Source organism: Pteropus medius, unplaced genomic scaffold, assembly GCF_902729225.1.
Source record: "Pteropus medius unplaced genomic scaffold, Ma_sr-lr_union100, whole genome shotgun sequence".
NCBI lineage: Eukaryota > Metazoa > Chordata > Mammalia > Chiroptera > Pteropodidae > Pteropus > Pteropus medius.
Window position 1 is genome coordinate 6,449,592 of NW_024344374.1, and position 21,451 is coordinate 6,471,042.

The 21,451-nt window shown below is 36.7% G+C and overlaps 1 protein-coding gene and 1 pseudogene across 9 annotated transcripts in view; one reads left to right on the top strand and one right to left on the bottom strand.

Annotated features, from left to right (window-relative positions):
• The window catches only part of KIAA1958 (KIAA1958 ortholog), a 113,453-nt gene that overhangs the window by 34,886 nt on the left and 57,116 nt on the right, over window positions 1-21,451 (top strand). For 6 of the 9 annotated variants that reach the window (XR_005654517.1, XM_039870721.1, XM_039870720.1 and 3 more), the window contains 2 exons: window positions 9,907-10,111; window positions 16,208-17,402. Coding sequence is in view for 8 of the 9 variants with exons in the window: in XM_039870721.1 (XP_039726655.1) it covers window positions 16,232-17,402 (1,171 nt within the window). In the remaining variant the exon portion in view is untranslated. The remainder of the gene's footprint in view (window positions 1-9,906; window positions 10,112-16,207; window positions 17,403-21,451) is intronic. The other 3 variants (XM_039870725.1, XM_039870719.1, XM_039870723.1) reach the window with 1 other exon arrangement.
• LOC120608826 (uncharacterized) lies at window positions 10,450-10,569 on the bottom strand (annotated as a pseudogene).

Genomic DNA, 21,451 nt, shown 5'->3' on the forward strand with positions numbered 1-21,451 from the left:
TGGAGACTTTTTGGCTGTCACAACTTGTAGGTGGAGTGTGCTGTTTGCCCCCAGTGGGTAGAGGCCAGGGATGCTGCAAAATATCCTGTGCACAGGACAGCCCCCCACAACAAAAGATTATCCAGCCCAACATCAGCCTGCTAAATTAACCCTTTAGTGCACAGACCTTTTTTTTTTGAAGGTTAAGAAAGTTACATTTTATTTTTGCTTTACTATGAGTTTTTTAATCATGATAAAATATACTAACAGAACTTAACCATTTAACCATTTTTAAGTGTACAGTTCAGTGGCATTGAGCACATTTACATTGCACATGGTTGTGCTACCATCACTACTGTCCAGCTCCAAAACTTTCTCATCATCCAAATTGAAAATTTAATATACCCATTGAACAATAATTGCTCATTCCACTCTCCCCCAGATCCAGGTTACCACTATTCAACTTTCTGTCTCTTCGAATTTGACTTATCTGGGTAACTCATATGTGGAAGCATACAGTATTTGTTCCTTTTTGCCTGGCTTATTTCACTTAGCATAATGTCTTCAAGGTTCATCCATGTTGTGGCATGTATTAGAATTTTATTCTTTTTTAACCCTGAAACTGCATAGGCTTCAACTTGTAGGGGGTGACCTAAAAATTATTGATAGTTTTTTTTTTAATCATATATTTTAAAATTTTTATATAATTGAAGAACTGTGCTAATCCTTAGAATGAACAGGAAATATCTTGAGTACTCATTTGGGGGATATAGTTTTCCTGGCACAATCATATAAGAGCATAATTCAGTGTCCTTCACCAATTTCATTTCACTCAGCCAAATCAGGAAGAGGGATGTTTTTGCAAAAATATTCCTTTGCTTCTTCAGTTTTCCTAAGGGCCTCTCTCAATTCTTGGAGATTTGATTTATTCTTTTTTGAAATATTGTATCATCTTTGAGAATTCTCCACATTTGCTAACTGGTCTAAGTCTATTAGACATTAATTTGTTAAAATGGCTTTGCATGTGTTTAAGTAGTTCTCTAGCATTTTTTTCAGCAAGTTCTTTAAATCCTGCACTTTTGGAAACGTTTTTAGTTTCAGTTTACATTCATCCTGCTTTTATGCGGTCAGGTGTTTGCAGCATCCAGAAATCAGACAGAGAGGATGACATAAGCAGGTCCCCAGAAGTAGACACTGGTATTTGAGGGGAAGTTTGAGTGGGTACTGGTCATCTCATTGATGAATATTTTTGTGTATGCCAGGTGTTGCTTTTCTACACAGTCTCATGATTATAGGGTCCTGGTTAATGAGCCTCTGGATAACGAAGACTTCTGTACTTTATTTGTGGGAGTAGAGTGTGTTTGCTCAATAATCTGCTAGAGAAATTGGCTCACTTAATTAGGGCCTGAAACAAGTGAATGTTCCTCACAAAATCCTCGGAACGTGCTTCTTTAAGTTGTCATACTTTAAACTTTCAAAAAATTTGGCAGACTAACAGAGAATTAAGGATCTTTGGTTTTAAGCCTCTATATTTCCCTTGTTTCCAATGCCTAGTCTCCATTCACTGTGTTCAAAGTAATCCATCCTTAGTGTTTACAAGCCTAATGTACTTGCAAGTATAAAAATAGATTGCCAGCCTATGGGAACAGACCTGTGTCAGACAGGGTCATTACAAGAGGCAATCACTCTTAGCTTGAGATGTTCAAAAATCAGAAATCAATGGATTTTCCCCCCATGTCCTCATGGAACAGTGGTACTTAATGTTCAAATATGTCATAATACAGAGATGATTACCAAGAAATCATCGACATGGGTGATTTGGGAATTACTAATTTTAAAACAAGGAAAATTCTCTTCCTCCTCCAGCACCTTCGGTGCTCTGGGGGTTGTGGAGCAATGGCTGTAGCACTGAAAGTGAGAGGGAGGAGCTTGCTTGCCATTTCTTTGGAGCATTTCAGCACATCATTACTTTCTGGTGGGGCACAGGGTTCAGGAGCATCACTCAAGAAGTAGCATAATGTAGTGGTTAGTAGCCCTGAGATAGACTACATTGATTTGAATCCTGACTCTTTTAATTTACTAGGTACGTGACACTGGATAGGTTTCTTAAACTGCCTGACTCAGTTTTCTCATCTGTGAAATGGAGATAATAATAGTACCTGCTCATAAAGGTCAATGCATGAATATATCTGATGTCCTTAAAAAAGAACGTAGCATATAGTAAGTGCTCTGTGTGTAGTGTGTTATTATCTTTATTGTTAACTTCAATTCTCGAGGAACTTTCTCTGAGATTTCTAAATAGGTCGAGACTTTGCTTTATAATATCTAACAGCACCACTTATCACAGTGATGATAATGAGTACCACTTAGTAGGTTTACTTATTTGATTATTGGATTAATGACAATTTCTGTATAAGTGAGAGTAAGAATCATATTTGTTTTTGCTCACATTGTTCGTTGAGCCTGTTAAGTGTTTAAAAATTATTTATTGAATGAATAAGTATTTTTACAATTATAAAATAACTCGGCAATAAGATGTTGTTTCACCTCTAAAATTAGCAAAGATGAAAATACTATCATACTTAAGCAGAGAGGTAAGGAAATAGGCACTGTCATGTACTGCAGTTGGGAGCAGTCTGTGATAGACCTAGAAGGCAATTTGACCAAAAGAATTAGTCTTCACTTTTGATTTTATGTCTAGACATTCATCAAAATGATATAGAGGTATATTGAAAGGTTAATATAAAAAGATGTTCATTGTAGCACTTACATTAGTGAATAATTAGAATAAGACTAAGTAAAATGTTTAAAAATAAAGATTAATTATAGTATATCTATAGTTAAAAATCATGTAGAACCATAGTTCTCAAATGAAGATTCTTATATTGACCACAAGACAGTCACCAAACATTAGATAAAAACAGATTCCCAAACTCAGTCTCTTGGGAAAATGAATCAGCATCTCTGACATCAGAATCTCTGTAGTCGAGCTAAGAAACAGATCCTGTTTTCTAAAAAGAACCCTAGGTGATTTCAGTGCACAGTCTGATTTGGGAACCCATTGCAGTGGCTCTCCTGTATGCATCTACTCTCAGTCAGCTTAGTGAAGGTTCTACTCAGCTCTTAAAGCCACTTGAAATGCCAACTATGTTAAAATCTATAGGAACCCTGGAAAACAAAGAAAGAGAACTTCAGAAGGTATCCCTCACCTTCAAAAAAAAAACAAAGTCAGGAAGAAGATGGGATCAGATTATCCAGAAAGTTAATCAATGCTGAGTACCTGTACAAGCTAAGGAAGAGTCTTCTCCCTCCTTCCCCGTGGAAAAGTCAGTAAATGAGTATCCCCCACAAGAACAAAAGAGTCTTCTAAAGTTAGAGCAGCAAGGCTTGGTTTGGAGATGATGGTTGTGGTTACTGGTACCACCTCTTGGCCATAGAGCATCTTCCTCAGAGCTCACCTCCAGGCATTATTTTGAAGGAATATCTCATTAAGAGTGAGTGAATTCATTTACAGTTTTAGTCACCATGGATGCTCCTGAACTGCGATGAGCAGAGACCAGGCAAGTGAGAGGTTAAGGAACAAATAAGACTGAGGCGATACACCACACATAGTGCAACATATCTTACTCCCTTGAGTAACGTTATTGGTTTCTGCTCCTGTACGTCCATGGGAAGCCTCCTAAGCCACGTAGCTGCTGGCTGAGTTGCTTGGAGTAGAGCCGGGCACAGTTTTGAAAAGTTTACCACCTAACATATATACGTATGCACATGCTTCCATATTCTTACTTAATTCACAGGCTTATAGCTTTACTCTCTGGTTTTGTTGTAAAATGTATATTATACAGCCCTCTTCACTTAGACTTTCTGAGTGAACTAGGCAAAAGATTGTGGCAGGCTTTCTGGGTCAATTTTTAAGTAATGTATAATTGCGATTAAAGATGATACATATTTTCTGAAGGATTCTTAGCCAGTGAATACTTTACTTGGATTGTTAACCCTTATCCTTTCTCTGAACTGCTGCTATGCTTCATGTAATCCTGTATGTGAATGAGCAGGAGTGGCATCTGTTCTTTCAGGTTGAGCAGGAAGTGGTGGGGCAGAGGAGATACAAGGTCAAGGTGACAGGTGGACAGAACAGGCAGGTAGTTTATTTCAAATCAAAGAATTCATGATAACTCAATTGAGTTTTCTTGATATGTAACTGTTCGATATCTGTTCAGTACTTATATGCCTTTTGTATATCACGCTTTGTTAGAGGTGCTGGAGACACAGTACTTGGGTAAGGTTCTACCCTTCCATGTTTTGCATTTAGTGCTTAGAGAAGGATTACTCAGCAAGAAGATGCCTTGTACATACCTGCCTAGCCCCTGAGCAGTATATTTTTGTGAAGATCTCCAAATGCTAAAAAAAAACATTTAGAAATCTAATTCTGGAATTTGGACTTTAGCAGTCGGGAAAATGGTAATGCCATTTACTGAGATGTCAGTCAGGGAAGCATTAGAGAATATGTATCTAACAAGATTCACAGAGGTGGATGAAAGAATCATCTAGTAAGACAGTACCATGAGAAGACTGCCAGGACCACTGATGAACTTAGTTTTAAAGGTCAAAACAAGCCAGTGACAGAAATTGATAAGTAGCAGTAGGAATTCAAAGTGGGTCAACACTGAGAAATCTGTAAATGTAACTTATGACATGAAAAAGAAAAAAAGATCAAATTTATAGTTGACTAAATGCTTGACAAAATGCAATATCCTTTATAATTAAGAAACAAAACATTTTAACAGTTAAAAAACTTATTAGAAACAAATATTTAATATCATAATTAAACACCTGAAGTTTTGTTGAAAAAGTTAAGAATTAGAAAACAATTTTGAAAAATAGGAGATAATGAGAGATTTACCTTCCTATATATGAAAGCATATTTATATATACGAATTCATATATATTCAGCCATAGGAATTTTAAATGATTCAGTATTAATTGTAAAACAGGTAAATAGATCAGTGAATCAGAATATTAAAAATACGTGGGAAAGCAAAGGAATTTTTGTGCTTTTGCAAAAGGACCATAGTATTCAACCAAAACCATGTCAGTTTTTTACTTCCTTTGCATTTCTTGGGGAAACGGTCTCTTTCTGTCTTTGAATATTTTCTAAAATGAATGCTGTGTCCCCAAATTGGAGGATTTAGTCATATTACCAGTTTCCCTTTTCAGAATTTCTCAAATATTTTACTTTATGAGCAAAACTAGGTTACTCACATTCCCAACACCTGTCACAGACTCATCACATCTGGAACATTTATACCACTTTCACTGCTCACCACCCTCATTCCTAAAAGTGAGAGTCAGAACGGAGGGGCTATTTATAGGATATACACAATGCTTCCAAATCTCATTCCCATGAGCAAATATTTCACCATAATAAGAAGGACCTCCCCTCCTTTCCTGAGACTCCGTAAAGATGTAAGATTTAATTTATGTGTTATATAACTGTATCCATATCTATTACATAACTGTATTCATACTTATTACCACATTCAAAATAATTTGTTTATTCGCTATGCATAAAGAAAATACATCTCTGTCTGAATGTTTTATCCTTTTCTACAAACTTTAGAAGTATAGCATTAATATAAACCAGAAGCTTTGTAAAACCTAGTAATTTTTGGATACAAATGACCAGAGTTGAGTTTTTAGAATTGAACCAGCCCCGCAGGTTTCTGTGCATAGAGATGTGAAGGACATACTGGAGTCAAAGGTGACTTGCAGGATTTGGGTTTCAGCAGCTGAAGAGATGGTAATGCATTTATCAAGATATTAATTTGGATATTAATTGTCAGGATATATTCCCGATAACCAGATCTGTATGGGTGGATGAGAGCATCATCTGGTGAGACAGTAATATAAGAAGCGTGCCAGGACCACTGATATACTGTAGTTTTAAAGGTCATAAAGAGGGTGATGAGTCTCAGCAAAGGAAACTGAGAAATAGCAAAGTGGCAGAAGGCAGTCTTATGGAAGTCAAGGAAAGAGACGGTTTCATGTAAGGCAGATAGCTCTTCGAGCTGCTGAGAAGCCAAATGAAGAGAACTGAGGAGTGTCAGTTGAAGTCCTTGACATGGAGATTATCGGTGACCTTGGCCAAAGCAGTTCCAGTGGAGAGTGTAGCGGTATGTGTATTTTCATATTATTCTCTGAAGTCTGGGGTCAGCTTGCCTTTAGTTCTCTTAATGAGGTAGGGCTGTATTTTCAGCATCTAGGACAGATTCTTCATTATAAGACACTGCTACTTTCTTAAGTCTTGGAAAATTCCATCAGGAGAATGAGGCTATGTAAATTTTAAGATAGCTAAAAATGTTAACATCATTCACTTTGAAATAGAATTTTCAGTTTTGCTGTTTACTATACTTTGAGTGGGCTGTAAAGCATGAATCATCATGTCAAATCATGTTCATTGATGGGAAAACCACTTTAAAATGTGATCAAATAATGTTGCTAGTAAACACATGGAACAGTTTGAACGAGGAATGCCATCATAATTTTAATTCTTTCTGAGTATATAGTAAAAACCTACACTTAGTGTAAACTGTAGAAATTAAAAGCATGAATAATTGGGAGTTAAGAATTTTGAGGTATTCATAGGTATTTTAGATGCATTAATATTTTTCAAAGTATTTCGGATATAGTATCAGTATCAAATTATTGACTAAGGTATTTTCTATGACAGTAGAAATTTTATTTAAAATTATTTAATTTGTTTTCTTGGCAAAGACATAACTAAGCTTGCATGACAAATATATATTTCACATTAGGACTTAAATTGGATCAGTCTCTCAGAGAGATGGTGAGCAGCATCTGTTAGGAGGGAGCAGGTGAGCTGTGGTAGAATGGGTAGGGTAAAAAGTACTTCAGATCATTGCATCTATTATCCTGACCCTCTGTGCTAGAATGTTGTGGGGTAATTGCCAAGGGATATATAATGGGAGAATTCCAGAACCTGTCTTAGGCTCTCTGCTTGTGCTTATCTTATGCCTATAAGTCTGTTCTCTCCTACTGCTGCTTCCTTTTTCTTTTTCATATATGAATTTATACTAATCCTTCAGCTCTTAGTCTAAATATCACTCTCTCAGAGAAGCTTTCTGTGATCACCCAGAATAGAACAAGTCTCTCTGGTTTTATGCTCTCTTAGCACTTAATACATTGCTTTTGCAAAATTCTTATCAAAGTTGCAACAGAATACTTATTGTATAAGTAATTGTTTGTCCTCTCTCACCCTGTCACGGGTGAATTCCATGTAGGAACAGTCATGACTGTCTCGTACACAACAATATTCCTAGCACCTAGTGACCCAGTGTCATTCCATATTTGTCGAATGAAGGGATGCCACTGAAAAGCTCATAGGATTTCTTGTAAAAGAAACTCTGGGGCTGAAGTTTTAAGATGGCTGCAGAATAGATCATATAACTGGTTTAGGAGCCTATTTGTATGACTCGCAAGGATGTCTGGGTTACTGAGCCTTGTTCTGTAATGCTGCTTTGAATTTAGGGGTGTGCTTTGATGTGTCTGTTTTAGAGGAGTCGAGGAAGTTCAATGAGGACCTCATTATTAACTGAGTGTTCCATACTGTATTGTATATTCTCTGGGCCTCATTTTTCCATGAGTGTACTGTATTATATTATATGTTCTTTGTAGTTTTATTGTGGAGCACCAAAATGGGAGAAAATCCCCTTATTTCAGGTGAACAATTATATAGTGATTGTTCTAAGCATCTTACTGTATGAGTTTAATATTCAGAATAACACTATGAGGTCAATATTATTCTTATCATTTTATAGATGAGGAAACTAGAGGTAAAGTCACTTGCTCAGGGTCACATAGCTAGCAAATGGGAGAGCTGGGATTTAAACCCAGACTGTCTTGACAGTGGAGACCATGCTTTCAACTTCTCTATTGTCCCATCCCACATTAAGTGGTCCCTTATACACATCCAGAATAGTCTGAGTGAAGAACTTCTTTAGTTATATATATATAAGATTGGGCTTGAAGGAGGGCAGTTGAGCTTTTAGAAAGTTTTATCTGACCCTCACCTAATCAGAGTTACCCACAACTTCCACTGTTGAGGCCCTTTTGGGAGACTCAGAAGATTTTATCTATACCAGTCAGTGGAAAATGTCGCTGATTCTCTGCTTTGTATCTTAGCGAGCCGACTTCCTTCTAAATCCATCCTCCCATAAACCTTCTTTTGATTTACTAGGTCTCATCTCTCAGATAATCTGAACATTGACATTTGTCAAAATGGTGTCGATGTAATCATGGGTTAAGCTCATACATTTGATTCCCTTTCATCTTAAATTCCAATCTGAATGGTCAAATAGAAATGGGGGAAAATCATCACTGCTGAGATATAGGAAAGTTAGCCATCAGTTGTCAAGGTAACGTTCCCCCTTCCACTGCTCCCAGCAGCCCCCAACCAGATTTGGATAAATCCCTAAATGAACTCAAACTCTTTGAGCTCAGAGTTCACAGGACTATTGTCAGTGCCATTTTTGTATATCCAGTTTTTACAATCTATGATTATGCAAAAATGTTCATAGATGTTTTGTATTTATAGTGCATCATTCCTTTTATTAGTCTCTTTATACCGATCTGTATATTGTCTGTTTGGTTCCTCTCCTTTTGTCTGTCTTAAAGGCACTGCAAAGTAACAGCATAAGTCAAACCCTTTTTTAGTGCCCATGTCAGAATCTATAAATTCTTCCTTCCTCCCACCTACCACATCCAGTCTTTCATCTTCTACCTCTTAAATTGGTTTTTGAATTTATCCTCTTCTTTTCATCCCTCCTGCCACTATCCAAGGCAGGTTACTATTACATCTTACCTGAATTACTGTAGTATCTCTAACTGGATTCCTGCCTCTAGTCTTGATTTCTTCCAATTATGATCAGAATGATGATTTTAAAGTCATTTTCTTGTTTACAGCCATATAACACTTTCTTATTATCTCTTTACTAAAGTCCAAAGTCTTGCAAGATCTATAAGATCTTCACGATCTGGTCCTTGCTTACTTTTTCAGACACAGCTTGTTTCATCTTCATCCCTTATGGTCCCCTCCTGATGTTTTTCTACTCAGCCATACAGAACAACTTTAATTTTTCCTCAGACATAGCTGTTCTCTATATCCTCTGGGTCTTCACGCAGGACCACTTTTCCTGCCTCTTGCCTAACTAACTTCCTTGTACCCTTTGGTTCTCAACTTGCATATGATTAGGATATTTAGGTAACTTTCCCTGACCCATCCTGGTCTGGGTTAGATGTCCCTGCCTTCTGCTTCTGTAACATCTTGTTCTAACTCTGTTGTAGCACTTACTATGCTTCATTGAAATTGATTTTTTGTTCCTCTCCTCCTAGGCTATAGACTCTGTGCTGATACAGTCTGTCTGTCTTTGTCACTCTATTTCCAGGGTTTACCCCATGGTTTTACAATGCTTAAATACACATTGTTGAAAGAATGGATCAAGAAACATTTTACATTTGACTCAAGGAAGTAAGTTAAGTGAACCAGCGAATCTCTCTAAAGGCGCATGTTTCTTGCTCTCACCCAGGAAACTTGACTAAAATGATTTTGAAAGTCAACTGAAATGGTTTTTACTTTTAAAATGATCTTAAATCGTTCTCCAGAATCAAACAGAGCATACTTTTCATAGGAAGGTATATTTGTTTACAGGTTGGGAGGTTTTACATGTCAGTTGCGTAGACTACAGCGGTCCCCCCTTATCCGCGGTTTCACTTTCCCCAGTTTCAGTTACCCACAGTCCGCTGTGGTCCAAAAATATTGAATGGAAAATCCAAGTAATACACAATCATAAGTTTTAAATTGCGTGCCGTTCTGATGAAATCTCCTGTTGTCCTGCTCCATCCCCCCAGGACGTGAATCATCTCTTTGTCCAGCATGTCCACGATGTATACACTGCCCACCTGAGAGTCATTTAGAAGCCATCTGGGCATTCACATCAACTGTCACGGTATCCCAGTGCTTGTATTCAAGTAACCCTTATTTTATTTAAGAATGGCCTCAAACCTCAAGAGTATGCCGAAGAGAAGCTGTAAGGTGTTGCCTTTAAGTGAAAAGGTGGGAGTTTTTGACTTAAGAGAAACCACATTCACATAACTTTTATTACAGTGTATTGTTATAATTATTCTATTTTATTATGTTATTGTTAATCTCTTATGGTATCTAATTTATGAATTAGACTTTATTATAGGTATGTATATATAGGAAAAAACAATGATAAAGCTGTAGATTTCTCATAGATGCCCTATTATTATTAGTTTAAGAGTTTTTATTATAAATGGATATTGAGTTTTGTCAGATGCTTTTTTTTTTTTTTTAAGTGAGGCAACCCTCAGTTGATCTGATGGATTGCAAGGACCTTGTCAGCTTACAATCCCTTATTTTTTTATTTTTTACGCCTACAGCACCTGGTCTTCCTAGGTGGTCTCCAATCCAAGTACTAAATCAGGCTCCACCCTGCCTAGCTTCCGAGATCAGACAGGATCGGGCTTGTTCAAGGTAGCATGGCTGTAGACAGATGCTTTGTATCTATTGCAATGATAATGTGCTTTTTCTTTTGAGGACTGTTGTTGAATTATATTGATTGATTTTTGTAGGTTCACTAAATTTGCATTCCTGGGATAAGTTTTACTTGGTGATATTTCATCTATTGTTGGGTTCAGTTTGCTAATGTTTTATAAAGGATTTTTGCATCCAGTGAGGAATATTGAGCTATGATTTTCTTTATTTTAATAATTTTGTCAGGTTTTGGTATTAGAGTTATGCTGGCCTCCTCAAACAAGTTAGGTAATGCTCTCTCCTCTTTCTATTTTTGGAAAATATTTGCATAATTTCGGTATTATTTTTTCCTTGTTCAGGGTATGTGTGGTAGAATTTTCCAGTGAACTCTTTCTTTTGGAAAATATATATATTTTTAATTATAAAATTTTTATAGATATATGACTACTCAGATTTTCTGTTTCTTAGGTCTGTTTTGTCATCCATCAGCAATTGAGATTTAGTGATATTAAAACAACAGCAACAACAAATCCTTTGAAAGGTTCAGAACCTTTTAAAGAGACTACAAGGACTATGGGGCAGATTGTTATAACTGAAGTCAGATGAAAGCCACTTAGACATTCACTCGTATTTGGCTGGTAACTCTGTCAGTTTTCGGAAAAGTGACATAATCTTTTCATACTTTTTTTTCTGTAAAGACATTTTTCTTAAACTTTTGAAAGAAAAATATTTTCATGGACCTTCTTCATGCCGAGTGCTGGCTTAAGTCATTTTTAACATAATGTTATTTAAATATGTGTTAACAGAATTTATGCTTATAGTTCCGATGAAGCTGTAAAACAAAACAGACATACAAACGCAATTTAAGTAAGAATAGAAGATCAACATAATTCAAATTAATAACGTTAATGTGACAGGGAACCAGACTTGAGACAATACCTTTTTACTATTATAATGCAGAAGGCAGTGTGTTTGGTAATTAGGAGAGAGCATGGCGTCTGGAGTAAGATCGAAGTTCAGGTTTTTGCTCCACCATTTACCCTGTTCATGTGACTTAGTTTACTTATTTATAGAATGAGGATAATTCACCTAACTTAACTAGAATTATGATATAAGTAGGATTATTGATTTGTCACGTCCTAGAACAGTGCTTGGCAAACAGTAATTGTTTAATAAATGTTAGCTGTAATAATAATTAGTTTTATATTATTGTTTTAGTGAAATCTAATGATCAGTGTTGGGCTTAATGGTAGAAAGTCTGATTCTATATTTAACGTTTCCGATTTGATTTTAATAATGTAAATACTGATGCATAGAATGTTTGCTTGCCCAATTTCATGTACAGTGTAGTGATAATTTTATAGCTTTGTTTGCTAATTTAGCACAGTCAGATCTCATACTTAACCTAAATTGTTCTAGGCAGGAGTCCTTAAGTTTCCATTTTTAATGGAGTGTCAGTTGATAACTCCGTAAAACTAAATGTATAAATCCAATCATTGTCCATATCAGATATGTGAAAATACTATCTGAAGCTATTTTTAGTTCTTGAAAAGGTATAGAAAACATTATTTTTCGGCGTGGAGCTTATCAGACTGCTGAAGGGAATGAACAGATTCTGGAGACTACTTATTTTCAGCATTTTGTAAATACCTTCATTGTCTTATTGATTCTATTATGTATTAAACTTATACTGTAGTGCATTGATAGCTATTTCTTGTCATCTGGGACTCAATCCATTTAATTACCCTAACTATCAGCTAATTATGCTCTCATAACTACCAGTTAACATCAGTTATCTGGTTGAAATATATTAATAGTAATACTGGAAAAATATTTTCATTTTATGGTACTCAAGAAAAGTTTATGAGCTTCTTCATGAGATTGGTAGGGAATTTCAGAATGTAGTAAAAGCGACTTATGATTACCACCTGTTGATCTTAAAGGTTGATAGTTATTATAGAATTAAGTGGATAAGCCTGTAACAGAATTTTAAATTTTACCTATTTTGTCTCATTTATTTTAATTATAATGTTTTTTTGTTTTTTGTTTTTTTTTCCTAGCTGTGGGGCCTTCAGCAATAGTACTGTTTTACTAACTGTATAGTAGCTTTTATCTGGACAATACTTTTGAGTTCCACATGCTTATACAATTTTATTTTTTGATTCTGCCACATTTTTACATATTTGAACTGTTAACATCTTCATGTGAATATTGTGCCTTAATGTACGTGTTTTTTCCTAGAAATATATCATTTTTTCAACTTTTTTATTTTCTCATTAGCCTGTGACACTTAAATAGGTATACTGCCCCACCATCACTTATGCTGTTTTCATGATGTCAAATCACGATGCCTTTCATTTGAAAATTATTAATGCAAAAGAGAAGTTTTATATTGATATCTGCTAAAAAAGAATACAGATTTCCCAATAAATTAGAAGTTGAATAATGTTACTTTAGGTTACTATGGACACTAATGTGAGTATAGGTACAAAGGCAGAGGGGTGCTGAAGTTACACAGCAATGCTTGGATATAAGGTGATTATTTAGATGATTTATGATATGCTTATATTAGCCTATTTTTTCTTACACTCAAAATAAAGGTAGTTAAAACATTTGACACAGAATTACAGACCTCCCGAGAATTTATTTGTGGAGTCTACTCTGAGAAATACTGGACTGGGATACGTTACAGAGAAAATGAAGGATTCTGTTCTAAGAGTTCAAAAAAGATGTCTATATTATTTTTTGTGTATCAATTAGTAATTGAATTCAGCTGTATGCAATAAAATACTCAACAGCAGTGGCTTAAGCAAGGTCGGGGGTCATCCTTCCCTATGTCACAAGGGATCCTAGGCAGTTCAGAGCTGATGCAGTGGCTCCAGGATGTTACCAGGGACCCAAGCTCCATCTGGTCTCTCCCATCTTTAAGTTCCTAGTTCATGCTCCCAAGTGGGTCTCTACTCTAGCTGTCATGTTCTGGTTCAAGGCAGGAAGAAAGAGAACAGAGGGCAAAAAGGCAAAAAACCAGACAAGTCTGTGTGTCACAGGGCTTTCCCAGTGACTTCCATTTATACATCACTGGTCAGAACTGTGTCATATGGCCACCTCTATTTCAAGGGAAGCTGGGAAGTATGTTTTCTGTGAGAATATTGCTGCCTCCCAAAGTTGGACTCTTTGTAAGGAATAAGAGAGAATAGACATTGGGTACGCAAATAAGCAGTCTTTGCCATACCAATTAAATAGATATGTTAAGAAAGCTCAGAAAACAAACAAAATCAGTCTTTCTCTTTTATCTGTATTTCTACTTTAACCAAAGTTACATGAAAGGAATTTAAATGAAATAAGTCCAGAAATTGCTGAAGTCTGAAGGAAACATAAAGATCATATAGTCCTGTCATTTTTAGACTTAGAGATAATTAGTGACTTGTCTGAGACCACAGAAGTAAGTTCCAGGACCGGAATTTGAAGTTCCCGAATTCCAAAACATCACTGTTCTTTCCATTTACTGTGATACTTCATAAAATCTGGTTGCTCATGTGTTACTCTCTCCTACATAGACGAGACAGTTGTGTTTTGGTTACACCATTAGGGAAAAAAATCTTCTAGTCCCTTGAATGGTTACAATAAAAGTGATTAGAGGAAATTTCATGTTTCTTATTTGAGGATCTTATATGTTCAACTTGCTGCTGTTGATGGTGCTGCCTGTATTTTTGTGTTCATTCATTCTTCATTTATTCAGCACCAGCAATATAAGATTTCAGGAGTAGGACCATGTCTTATTAATTTCTGTATCCACAAGTAGGTCCTCATGGATGAAAAATTATATTATAGTTTCTGTCCTGAGAGAATCCTCAGTCAGGTCTGGGAGATAGACAAGAATGTCAGTGATAACAGTACAGCAAAGGCAAAGTTCCTCAAAATGATGGATGTACAGATAAGAGAATCTCAATAAACCTCTGAGGCTGAAAGGGGATCTGGAAAGGCTTCAATGGGAGATGGCCCCAAGTTCAGTCTTGCAGGGGTTTTTCAGATGAAGAAAGAAGAGGGCTGCATATCAAACCAAAGAACATGTTTTTAGAGGCCCAGTGTGGGTGAGAAACTGTATTTAAAGACGAGAAAACCACAAGAAATGTGGGAAAAGGCTGTGTTAGTAGGAAATGAGGCTTGACAGGTTGGCTCTGGACATAGGCACATCTCAGAGGCCTCAAAACATGTTAAAGCAGGGGTCCCTAAACCCCAGACCACGGCCATGGCCTGTTAGGAACCAGGCCACAAAGCAGGAGGTGAGTGGCAGGCGAGTGAAGCTTCATCTGTATTTGCAGCCGTTCCCCAGTGCTAGCATCACCATCTGAGCTCTGCCTCAGATCATTAGGCATCATAGCACCAACCAGCGGGAGCTGGTACCGAGGATATGAATTTACCTAACTCTGCTGATGGAGTACTGTGGAGGCTGGGTAGGGAATGGAGGCTCAGATCACATAGTTAGATCTTGACACCTTAGTACAGAGCCCACGTCCTTGCAAGTGCAAGGCACCTCTTGTCACCCACAGCTTCAGATGACCAGGGCAGACTGAACCATATTTCACCATCCTTGTTCCTCCTTGCCCAGTTCTCCCTAGGGCCTCCCTTTGGGCAGAGCCTTTCTTGACCTTTCTGCTCATGTGCCGACTGCACATGCCCCATTTCGCTTTTCCTGTCCATCCTGTTGTCCTCAACTCTTACCTAGTCAAGGAATCATAACAGCTGATTCTTTTTGACCTCTGCCCAGTAAAGATATACTCCTCTTTGGTAGTTGGTTATCATGGGGTGTATAGGAACCTCAGATGGCGGAATGCATCAGACACACCTTTTACCTCTAGTGAGATGAAAGGCAGTATTTTAGGAATTTCAGACAGCAAGGAGGTGGGAATCCTGCTCTTAAAATCCTGCTCTTAAAATTTGGCATCTGGCCTACCTGTCCTCCCTTCTAGTCTACAGCCTGCCTGTGCCGCTGACCCCTGCAGGAGCCTCTAGTGGCTCTCCTTCCAGTCTGTTCTCTCTTCTCTGCTAAAGACTTTTCTTCCCCATTTTTCAAATTTAGCCCCTCATTCCCTCCTTGGACTCCCCGTTGCATCATCTGTTGCCTGGTGCGCAGCATAGGGCTGGCCTCCCTTGTCTGACATCCACCCTAGAATGGGTCTAAGCCTTTGTTGGCTCTGCTTCTAGTAATGAAGTTTCTGATGACAGAGGGTGAAGTCGTAAGTGCAGCCTCTTGGTTAACACAAATAAAACACATTTTATTATTAAGGGGCTGACTGAATGTTTCCCTTTGTGACTTTAGACATAAAAAGGACCATGAAAAAGCTCGCCTCTTTTTAATTGATTGTTTCTTATATTTCTTTCCCTATTTTTTCTTATGCAGGCATTGTTATAACAATAAAGGAAACTAATAAAATTTTCTCAAATTTCACAACCATAAGGCATCAGTCGTTTTTGCTTTTTGTTGTATTTTCTTCCAGTTCTGCTCATATACAGTAATATTAACTAGATAGATACAGTTTTGAAGTGCATTTTTTTTATGCTTCGTGATGCTCATAGTTCAAGGAAATTGAAGTAATTGAGATATGGGAATATCTTGGGTAATAATGGCTTCTTATTTTGATTATTTCCCTTTAGGAAAGACACTGCTGATCCTGTAACATGGAGGATTGCCTTCATACCTCATCTGAGAATCTGTCCAAATTGGTCAGCTGGGCCCACAGCCATGGGACTATTTGCAGCCTCATTCCTAACCTGAAACACTTGCTTTCTGAAGGTTCCCATGGGAACCTGACGGCAATGTGGGGCTGTAGTGCTGGTCATGCTTATCATTGGCCACTGACAGCTACTTGCAGAGCTGGGTCCCAAGAAAGGGTCTGTTTCCAGGATAACAGAAGTTTTAACTCTGATAGTCCCAGTATAATCGGAGTGCCCTCTGAGACACAAACTAGCCCAGTTGAAAGGTATCCTGGGAGACCAGTGAAAGCGAAGCTAGACTGTAATCGGACCAGAGACTCTTGTGACTTCTCTTATTGCAGTGAGCCCTCGGAGCTGGACGAAGCTGTTGAAGAATATGAAGATGAAAACACCCTCTTTGACATGGTTTGTGAGTCTTCTGTTACAGATGAGGATAGTGACTTTGAACCCCAAACCCAAAGGCCTCAAAGCATTGCTCGAAAAAGGCCTGGCATAGTTCCGTCTTCTCTCCATTCAGGCTCCCAGGCTCAGATGATTGATGAATGCAGCAGTGATGTCATCATCAAGAAAATCAAACAAGAGATTCCAGAAGATTATTACATTGTGGCAAATGCAGAGCTGACTGGAGGAATAGATGGACCAGCCCTTTCCTTGACTCAGATGGCAAAACCCAAGCCTCAGACTCATGCTGGTCCCTCCTGTGTAGGGTCTGCTAAGCTAATTCCCCATGTAACATCTGCCATCAGCACAGAGCTAGACCCACATGGTGTGTCTGCATCCCCCTCTGTGATGTCCAGACCAGTTGTCCAGAAGACTGCCAGGGCATCTCTGGCCTCACCAAACAGAGGACCCCCTGGTGCCCATGGCACCAACCAGCAGGTGGCCATGCAGATGCCCGTGAGCACATCCCATCCTAACAAACAGATCAGCATCCCTTTGTCTGCCCTGCAGCTGCCTGGACAGGATGAGCAAGTTGCTTCTGAAGAGTTCCTGCCCCACCTGCCCAGCCAGGTCTCCTCCTGTGAGGTAGCCCTTTCTCCCTCAGTTAACACAGAGCCAGAAGTGAGCTCCAGTCAGCAGCAGCCCCCAGTTGCTCCATCCATAACCACTGAGGCCATGGCACAGTGCATACCAGGTATGGCATGTGAGGTGACAGTGAGTCCCTCATTTACATACATCAGAGAATTCTGCGCCGTCAACACTTCTAAAACCATTAGCTCAGTTTGCTATAATTCAGGCCTTTATTATTCTCAGAAAGATAGAAATAGTGAAATGCATTACATTCAGGGGATCCTATAAAGGAAATTCTGAATTAAGGCCATCCATCCAGTTAATGTACCTTAGGGCTGAGAGGACAGCTGTAGGATTGTGCTGTTGATATTGCACTGCTAGATTTAAGGTTTGTATCTGATCTTGAGCTGAATTTTTATATAGTTATTTTTGAAAAAAATTTTATGCTGCCCTATTAGTATCAAGGTGTTTGGTTGCTGTGTGAAGCCAAAATGTTGTTGGGTTAGGCATATAATGACAATAGACCTAATGCTTTTCCATTATTATTTATTTGTCTGAACCAGCTTGGTATTTCTATTCGTTTTAGTCGACGTGACAGTTTAAACCAAGTTTTTTAAAAAGCAACAAGCCTTTCTAAAAGAAGGATTTGATCTCTTCTCAAAATTTAAAAGATTCAGCTTACGTTTTTGGAATACATTTTTGAAATAACTGGAATGGATTGAGAGGAAAAGGAAATAATTATATGAGGCCCATATCGGTAATTCTAATATTCTTATGTTCTGTAATTTTAGCATTCAATACTTATTTAATCTGGGTCATTATTATATAAAGGGGGTTTCGATGTCATGCTTTTAGTTTAGGTTCATGATTCAAGTCTAATAGACCAGAAGTTAGAAACATAGAAAAAGATGAATAGATATGCAGAGAAACAAAAAACAGAAATTCGTGGCACATTTTGGTTTCATTTTAGTCCCTCTCAAGAAAGTCATGTATTTGGAGAAAAGCTTCCCCAGAAGTCTGAGGTACCTGTGCCTTTAGCCTGTAACTTCCTAGAATTAAGTTGCTTTACAAATATGCTTCCCCGATGTTATTGTCAACTTTAAGATCGCTAAAGGAAATCTTTGATTTATGATATTCCTAAAACAGTCATGGTATTATAATAAAAGATACAATTGCACATATTCGCATCTTGATTCAAAATTATGCTTTTCAGTTTATTCATTTTATTTCGCTTTAAAATAATAGCTTTCTTGAGATGTAATTCATATACCATAAAAATCACTCGTTAGAAAAGTTTATGATTCAGTGGTTTTTGGTATATCCAGACTTGTGCAGCCATCACCACTTACCTAATTTCAAAACATTTTCATCACCCCAGAAAGAAACCCCATGCCCATTAGCAGTTATTCTTCCCCTCTTTCCAGCCTCTATCAACCAATAATCTACTTTCTGTATCTATGAATTTGCCTATTCTGCACATTTCATGTAAACGGAGTCACATTATGTAGGCTTTTGTGACGACCTTCTTGCACTTAGCATAATTTGTTAAGGTTAAGCTATGTTGTAACATATATCAGCATTTCTTTCCTTTTTATTGCCAAATAATACTTCATTGTATGGGTAATACCATATATTTTTTTTTTCATCAGTTGATGGACATTTAGGTTTTTTCCTTTTGGGGGCTATTATGAGTAATGCTGTTAATAACATTTGCATACAAGTTTTTGTGTGGACGTATGTTTTCATTGCACTTGGGCAGTTACCTAGAAGTGGAATTGCTGGGTCATATGGTTACTCTCTGTTTAACTTTTTGAGAAGCTGCGAAACTGTTTTCCAAAGCAGCAACACCATTTTACGGTCTCCCCAGCAATGTTCAAAGGTTCCTATTTCTCCACATGTTCAACAGTACTTGATATTTGCTATTAAAAAAGTTATAGCTTTCCTACTGGATGTGCGAAGTAGTATCTCATTGTGGTTTTGATTTACATTACCCTAATAACTAATGATGTTGAAATTTTTTTCATGTGCTTATTGGCCATTTGTATATCTTTTGAGAAATTCAGATACTTCGACCATTTTCTAATTAGGTTATCTTTTTCTTAGTGAGTTGTAAGAGCTCTTAATACATTCCGATCCTAAGTCCCTTATTAGATATGTGATTTATAAATATTTTCTTCCATTCCACGGTTGTTCCTTCCTCCCTCCCTTTTTTTCCCCCCACTCCAAGGTTTACTTCAGTTATTTAATAACAACACGATCTTTGGCTCATTAGACACAGTGTTATCTTTATTAGGCTGGCAAAAGTCTTTGTACTAGGAAATCTGATTCTTGCCACACGTAAGATGTAAGAGTACCTTTTCACTTAAATAATTATGAATCTGATTTGTCTCTCCTCCCCTTTTTTTTGTAAAATAAGAGACTTAGGCTTACGGTTTTCTACATTCTCACTTAATTTATATTTGAGGGTAGAATTCAGAAATGTATTTTGCAAAGTGGGTCAGTATACCAAAACAGCTTAGTAAGACCGTCATTTGTATTGCACACCCTCCCATAAACTTGCCCCCATGCAAAGCAAGATTTCCTTGCAACTGCCTAGTGGATAGTAAATGAGACATTGAGGCTTTTTACTAAGCCAGACATGAGCTATGCAATTATTTTGGAGAATAAATTCAGCCTATTAGAAAACAATATTTTAATCTATTTATTGTTGTATAGCTTACTTATTTTTAGTTTTTTTTTTCCTTCTCTCAATGAAAATGTACTTTTTATGATAGCCATAAAAAGCATGGCCAAGGATAGCACATAACATATACAGCCATAAACTATGATTTGGCTTTACTCTCACAGGGATGATTGGTTTAGCTTGGAATTGAACCTTCAAGAAAAACAATATTGAAGAACTGGTGATGGGCGTTTCCTAAGGAGTGATCCTGATATTTTGATCCCTTGTTCTGTGGAAGAATATCATATTGCTAAGACATTATTAGCTTTAGAGAAACACTATTTGGATTAGAAACATCAATGGGACAAATAAAAATCTGATTGACATTTTTCTATTGGGAGAGATATATAAAGTTAACAGAGTCCAAACTATGCTTTGTGCTATAAAAGTTTTATTTATTTGTATTTGCATATTTATTTACAGTTGTACTTAAATGGTTGTACTTAAAGTTTTATTTGTTTTGTATGTGTATAATAAATAGTTTTTATTCTAAACATAGATATATGAAAAATTTAGAATTCAGCACATCTAAATATGTGTGTATAAATATGTACAGATGGACCTTGCATAGTTAATATATAAAGCATACTTGGGACTAGGCAAAGAAGAGAGGTTCTGAAAGAAATAACTGAATGCAGAATCAGGTACATTTAAAACAGATGCTGTATAAGCTTGGGTCTGTATCAAATCATTGCAGAAATAGTACATATCTTTGAATAATATTTTTTAAATAAATAATTTGACAAATGGCTATTGAGTAAGCCAGAAACAAAGAGAAATTGTTCCATTTTGTTTAGTTTTACTGATGCCATTTAAATTTTATTCCCCTCAGTGGAAAATCGTCCTTATTTCTGTTCAGAACTAAACTCACAAAGTTATAAAATATTAATCAAGGTGTGGATAACATTAATTTTCATGTCAATTTTGTCATGTTGCTCAACCTAGAACTTGGCAAATAGTAACAAGAGAACATATGTTATTAGAAGAATTATCAACTATCTCCTAGTAATTTAGATTCCATTAATTTTTTGAAGTTTTTAATTTGGACATTTGTCATAATTTTAAATCTCTATTACATCATGAGTCAGGTCTGTATGTGTATGTGTATATTTCTCAAATATACACACGTACACACCACTTATTATGATACATAATTAGTACAAGGACCCCTTTTATTAATCAGCTCTTATATAATAAGTTTTATGGTAGCAAGCAATCAACTTTTGCTGATCAGATTTGTAATGTTTTTTCTTTTGAAAATATACATCTTTATCTTTTTCTAATAGATCATTTTGTTCTTTATATATTAGAAATATTAACTCATAGTCTACCATGTATATTGGAAATACATATAATGTATGTTGGAAATACATTTAATTAATCTTTAATTTTTTTGATGGTATTTTTTTTTTCTTTAGAGTGTTTTAATATCCAAAATTTAAAAAATTCAA